This window comes from Ranitomeya imitator, chromosome 1 (genome assembly GCF_032444005.1).
Source record: "Ranitomeya imitator isolate aRanImi1 chromosome 1, aRanImi1.pri, whole genome shotgun sequence".
Lineage (NCBI taxonomy): Eukaryota > Metazoa > Chordata > Amphibia > Anura > Dendrobatidae > Ranitomeya > Ranitomeya imitator.
The window spans coordinates 1,182,215,164-1,182,222,237 of record NC_091282.1 but is presented as its reverse complement, the minus strand read 5'-3'; the positions used below and the strand labels follow the sequence as shown (position 1 = coordinate 1,182,222,237).

The following is a 7,074-nucleotide window of genomic DNA, read 5'->3' as shown; positions in this document are numbered from 1 at the left end:
ATCCATCTATCTATCTATTATCTATCTATCTATCTGTCCATCTATTATCTATCCATCTATCTATTATCTATCTATCCATCTATCATCTATCTATCTATCTATTATCTATCCATCTATCTATTATCTATCTATCCATCTATCATCTATCTATCTATCTATCTATCTATCTATCTATCTATCTATTATCTATCCATCTATCTATTATCTATGTATCCATCTATCATCTATCTATCTATCTATCTATCCATCTATCATCTATCTATCTATCTATTATCTATCCATCTATCTATCTATTATCTATCTATCTATCTATAATCTATCTATCTATTATCTATCTATCTATTATCTATTTATTATTATTATTTATTATCTATCTATCTACATACATATATATGCATACAGTATATATGTATATATTTTTATATTTTATACGCACATACATACATATATACACCTATTTTCTCATAAATGCATATTTATCATAAGTATATATACATTCACACCAACTGGATCTTCATTCTGTCAATTTTTGTAACCATCCATGTGATATTTGATTGTTATTTTTTGATTATTAATTCCAAAAACCATAAAAAAAACACAAAAATAAGTGTTTAACCTCGCATAAAGTAACATTAATGTAGCTAATCTCATTCGATTAAATAAAATGTAGTGTTAATTAAAACTATTTTGGCTTCGGTACAGTATTACTTTTAAATAATGTCTAAAAAGTTTATTTGTTTTTTGTTTTGTTTTTAATTAAAGATGAATACTGTATAATTAAAAATTAATGTGGATGAGAAAAAAAAAGAAACCAGAAACGATGTAAGAAAACAATCGGGTTGTGAAGTGACTGTGATTATTCTATACTATTATATCCAATGTGAATCCAGGCATCAGCGCCCAGACGGTCAATAAACCCATTAACTGAGTAATTAAGACACTGATGACATCTAGAGTATCTCATAATCTGCATGGGAAAAAAACGGTAATTAAACAGTTAATAGTTCTGGATTTCTAGGGTGGTTGTGGATAGAGCAGATAGTGAGGCAGGTAACATCCCAGATTGGGACCAAAAAGGAGGAGAAAGAATAATGTTTATGTCATGGATATAATTAAAATAACAATAAAAATAATAAGAGAAAAAAAAACCCACAGATCTGTTTTATTGCTGACTTTGTGATTTATGTCCTGCACCTGCCTGGTGTTAGGTGTGACTGCAGTAATTAACGCGCACATTCCTCTGTGGATTATCTGCTCTACCAGGAGATCGTCAGCAAGTACATTATGGCTCTGCAGATCATCCTGTCACTGGGTTATCTATGTAGATTTTATTACTGTCAGTTTGATTTGAAAAATTTAAAGGTTTATATAAAAATAAGAAATATTTACATACATAATATATTTAGTATTTTTTATTTTCCAAGAAACATTTGTTTTAATAAAATATATTCTGTGCTCATATATCTGGATGTGTATATCTGATGAAGGTCCATGAGACCGAAACGTCACGGTTTGTTTACACACAATCCACGGAGTGAATAAAACACAGTTAATCGATTGCCGGATTCTACTCTTTCCCATATATATATATATATATATATATATATATATATATATGGCATGGCAATATTAATTACAATGCTAGTATATGATTAATATGGGTGTGACCATTGGTATTAATACTTTCCGAGGAATTTATTACTTATGTATAGACACTGTCATTGCTGTGGTACTGACAATTAAAATGTAAGACCAAAGTCAGTATCACAATTGTGCCAATGTCTATACATAAGAAAGTCCTCTGCTAGTATTAATACCAACAAGCAGGCTCATATTACTCATATACTAATATTGTATGTAATAGATATATAAACGTGTAAATATATATATATATATATATATTATTTATCTTCCATAAAACGTACATATATATATATATATATATATATATATATATTTATATTTATATATATATATATATATATATATATATATATATATATATATAAATTAAAGGTAAGTTTTATGGAAGATAAATAATACTATGTATATATATTAAAATTATATATACATGAGCAATGTACATGCATGTGTACATATTCCCTTTTTATATAAAACTTCTTACTTTCACTATGAGATAAAACATAAAAAGAGAATAAAAATTGACGGGAAAAAGTAAGGACTTTATTTGGCTCAAGTGGTAACATTTCGGTTTACAGAACCTTTGTCAAGCCTTGAAAATGTTATGTGATCCACAACCTTGCCACTTGAGCTGATTTAAAGTCCTCACTTTTTTCGATCTATTTTTTGGAGTGCCGCCTTGCTCTTTTTATATTTATGTTCTGCAATAATTGAACATTTGTTTGGGAGGACGCTTATCCCCTGCATGCAATTGTAGTGCTGTTCTATTATTATTTGCATAAATATGAGATAGACAGATAGATAGATAGATAGATAGATAGATAGATAGATAGATAGATAGATAGATAGATAGATAATAGATATGAGATGCATAATAGATAGATAATATATAGATACATAGATAGATAATAGATATGAGATACATCATATCTATCTATCTATCTATCATCTATCTATGTATCTATCCATATATTATCTATCTATCTAAAATGTATCTCATATTGATATCATATATATCTATATATATCTATATATATATAGATATATATGATATGATATCAATATGAGATACATAATAGATAGATAGATAGATAGATAGATAGATAGATAGATAGATAGATAGATAGATAATAGATAGATATGAGATAGATGATAGATAATAGATAATAGATAGATAGATACATAGATAGATAGATAGATAGATAGATAGATAGATAGATAGATATGAGATTGATTGATTGATTGATTGACAGATAGATAATTATTATTATATTATTGATAGATAGATAAGATAGATAGATAGATAGATAGATAGATAGATAGATAGATAGATAGATAGATAGATAGATAGATAGGTAGATAAATAATAGGTGATAGATAGATAATTATTACTATTATTATTATTATAGAATTATAGATAGATAGATAGCATTTTGCTGTCACATTCAGGACTGCTCTGCACAATATCACACACTATAAACCTCCATTCATGTCTATAGTATATTTTATTTAATAATCTTGTTTCCAAAAAAAAGAGCATTTCATATTTACAGTCATGTAAAAATTGCATTATTTCGTTCATAATTAAGACAATAGTCGCAGATCTTGATGAGGGAGAAGCAGTGGTCTTTCTTTGGTTAGAAGGACATAGTGTGACAATGACCCTATCGTGTGTAGCGTTAAGTTAACTCATTGAGCGCCGACCCCTCGGCTGATAAGTGACACTTGGATGTGACAACCAGGTACCAGGTCTATGGAAGAAGATAATGTGATTCATGAGAAAGTGCACAGAGAAAGGACGATCATCCTTCTTTAAATATATTTGCATAGGACGTATTTAAATTAGATTGTTTGTTGGAAGATGGGGTTCAACTTGTAAAAAAAATATACAAAAATAAGTGTACATGCTGTTATATTGATAGCAATAACATATATATAAAAAAATCCCTGCCACCCCCCATGAGGGGTTGACTCCTAATGTCCAGCGGTGTCTTTTTGATGGAGGTAAGTCAATGCAAAAATAAGTCAGACTCAGTAGTCTTTATACATCTCCATCTGCCAGGCTGTAGTACTTGCCTGGATTTGGGAAGCACAGGTAGGGAATATTGCTCCCAGGATAGAGAACAGGGAAGGACATGGGTAGGACACATCTACTCAAGAAGGAAGTGTCTTTGTAGATGACTGGTAAGTCCCCATTGGGTTCTCCAGCTCCAGGAGCCTCCAGTTCTGCTGACATTTGCCTTTTCAGCTTATTCCTTCTGTTCTGGAACCAGATTTTGACCTGGGTCTCAGTCAATTGCAGAGAATTGGCCAAGCATGCCCTCTCAGCACTGCTCAGGTAACGCTTCATGTCAAAGGTGGTCTCCAGCTGGAAGATCTGGCTCTTGGAGAAGATGGTGCGAGTCTTTTTCTTGGCCAAAAGCTTGTTCTTTTTGTTGGGCTCATCAGGAGATGGAGAAGGTCCATCTTCCAGGCTGTCGGGGCTTTCTGTCCTACAAGGTAAGTCTCTGAACTTGGCAGACTGCTCTGTGCAGTAGTTAAGGCAATGGGTGCTAGTGGTGGTCAGAAGACGACTTCTGCTGCCTGTAGGGGGGCAAAGGGACATTGGTCATAGGGTGCAGGGTGGAGAAGTCTCTGACCCTCCCAGAAGATCCCACTCTATAGAAAACATCCATGTCAGGAAGGAACATATGGGGCACATATATTTCATAGAATATATTCAGATCATTTCTACTGTTATTAAATACAAAATGTCATTGTATCACAAACATCTAAAAATACAGAATGTCATCCATGCCGATGGTGCAGGTTGCAGAAAATTAATGCCAGAGTGACCTGTGTCCCAATACAGCACCACCGGTAAAATATACATCATAAAAGTTAACATATATATATATTTACTGAACTAATATCATAGTTCATGTTGTGTTTATTTCTTGCTTTTCTTCTCAATTTATATCGATGTTATCCCTTTTTTTGCATTTAGGTTTAACCTCACAACTTGCTTATTTGTTTATATTTTATACCACTGTTTATTAACATTTCTTATCTTCGCATTTTAGTTAATGATTTTACGTGTTTCCATTATCGATTCTGGTGCAATGTAGGCATGCGGATAAAACGAATGTCATAAGCAGCACAAGTAAAGGGAGAATTGTCACAGAACCAGAATAGATCTGTTCCTATATGAGTCTGATTTTAGAAATGTTGGGACTTTGGAAGCAGCAGTGGATGGAAACCTGGCAGGGAGATCCTTACTGAGATCTACAGTCTGCAGGTTTAGGGAAAGCATTGCCGCTATTGGCATGCTGGGTCTTGTAGTGCCACAACAGCTGCGCAGCCTCAGGTCGTGTAATCCTGGATTAGTAATGTATAGTGGAGAGTTTCCCATGTAGTGTCCCCGCACCGAGCGCTGCTGCCACAGCTGCAGAGATTCCCAGCGCTGACACTGGGCGCTAACATGGAGGGCACACTCCGCTCTGCTGCATCACAGGCACATGTGTGTGCTTAGACAGGCGGATATATATATATATATATATATATATATATATATATATATATATATATATATATATATATATATATATATACACAGTATATGCCGCGTGCCAGAGTGTGTGTGTATATGTATATATTTATATAGCTGCTGTGTGCTAGAGCATATATACATACACACATATAACAGAGATAAATTCGTCTGTGTGTGTATCTGCCTATCTATGTATGTAACTGATGCGTGCGAGAGCATATATATATATATATATATATATATATATATATATATATATATATATACACGTACATACATATATGCATATACACACATATAACAGAGGTATAGATTAGTGTGTGAGTGTATACCTATATCTGTATATAGATATATATATATATATATCTTTGTTTATATGTACAGCAGAGATATAAATGTCTTAAATATCTGTATATATATATATATATATATATATATATATATATATATATAGGTATAGAGATATAGATATGTTTGTTTGTGATATAAATGTCTATATATATCACTGGTATTGGCATATATAATATATATACACATATACATATATGCATATGTATATCATATATATTCACACACACACACATATATATATATATATATATATATATATATATATATATATATATATATATAAATATATATCTCAGTTTCTCATGTAAGAATGCAGCCTGCAGTCATGGAGCTGTACAGTGTCTGATCCATTGTGTGACTGGCCATATATCAGTATATACCGGGATATCAGTGCTGGAGATTATTCTGTAGATCATATAAGTCACATCCATAATGTAGGATATGAGGATAGACAGCAGATACAAACATAACACATAGTGAGAAGCTCGTATAGTGATAGCAGACAGTCTTATGGCGGCTCTGTTGGCCCCAGAGCTAACAATCTACCGTACAATAAGGGTCAGCTGTGTACCTTGTGCTGGGTATAGGGGCCGGCTGTCCTCCTCCTCCTCCTCCTCCTCCTCGTCTCCTCGGGGCTGGAGGAAGGCTCGGGGCGGCTTGGTGTTGTTGCTGCTGCCGTCCGCTCTCCTGGAGTTCAGCTGGAGGATACTGTCTATGGTGAAGCTGAAGGACACTGGTCTGCAGGCATCCTGGCTCTTACTCATGGTAGTGGAGTGGAGGAAGAGCTGGGATTATGTGTCACACAGGCAGCAGCTCCCTCTGCCCCAGCACTGGCAGCATAGCTCGCACATAGGACAGGGGACAGAGCAGCAGAGAATGAAGGCAGCTCCCAGGCTGTGAGCTCCTATTGCAGGACACGGGGGAGAGGTGGAGCATGCACTCACTGCCTGCCCAGCACTGGCCTCCACTCAGCCCTGCCACCAGGTTTATTTGGGGTGAATCTACTGAGGAGGCCAGAAAGTCCTATGTGACCAAAGCAGAAACCATCATCATCATCATCATCATCATCATCATCATCATCCTTCACACCAGCCCTGCGCTGCACCAATACCAGTGACACTGTTACACAGAACTGTCTACTAGATAGATGGATGGATGGATAGATAGATAGATAGATAATAGATAGATAATAGATAGATGACAGATAGATAATAGATACATAGATAGATTATAGATAGATAGATAATAGATAGATAGATAATAGATTCATAGATAATAGATAGATGATAGTTAGATAATAGATACATAGATAATACATAGATAATAGATAGAAGATAGACAGATAATAGACAGATAACATATAGATAATAAACAGATAATAGATAGATGAATAGATAATAGTAGATTGATGATTGATAGATAGATACATAGATAATAGATAGATGATAGATAGATAGATAATAGATAGATGATAGATAGATAATAAACAGATAATAGATAGATAATAGATAGATAGATAGATAGATAGATAGATAATAGATAGATAGATTGAT

General features: G+C 33.6%; 1 protein-coding gene across 1 annotated transcript; it reads right to left on the bottom strand.

Annotated features, from left to right (window-relative positions):
• Positions 1–3,127: 3,127 nt before the first annotated feature.
• Positions 3,128–6,409, bottom strand: LOC138657163 (homeobox protein HMX2-like). Its single transcript, XM_069744759.1, has 2 exons — positions 6,093–6,409; positions 3,128–4,224 (listed from the first exon to the last, which is right to left on the bottom strand). The coding sequence occupies exons 1-2, from the start codon at positions 6,283–6,285 to the stop codon at positions 3,683–3,685; spliced, it is 735 nt and encodes a 244-aa protein (XP_069600860.1). The 5' UTR covers positions 6,286–6,409; the 3' UTR covers positions 3,128–3,682.
• Positions 6,410–7,074: the final 665 nt, after the last annotated feature.

Bases quoted from the DNA above. Each gene is read 5' to 3' on its own strand.
- LOC138657163 (XM_069744759.1), bottom strand. From the start codon at position 6,285: ATGAGTAAGAGCCAGGATGCCTGCAGACCAGTGTCCTTCAGCTTCACC. The intron at 4,225-6,092 runs GTACACAGCTGA...GCCCCCCTACAG, and splicing joins GCCCCTATACCCAGCACAAG to GCAGCAGAAGTCGTCTTCTG.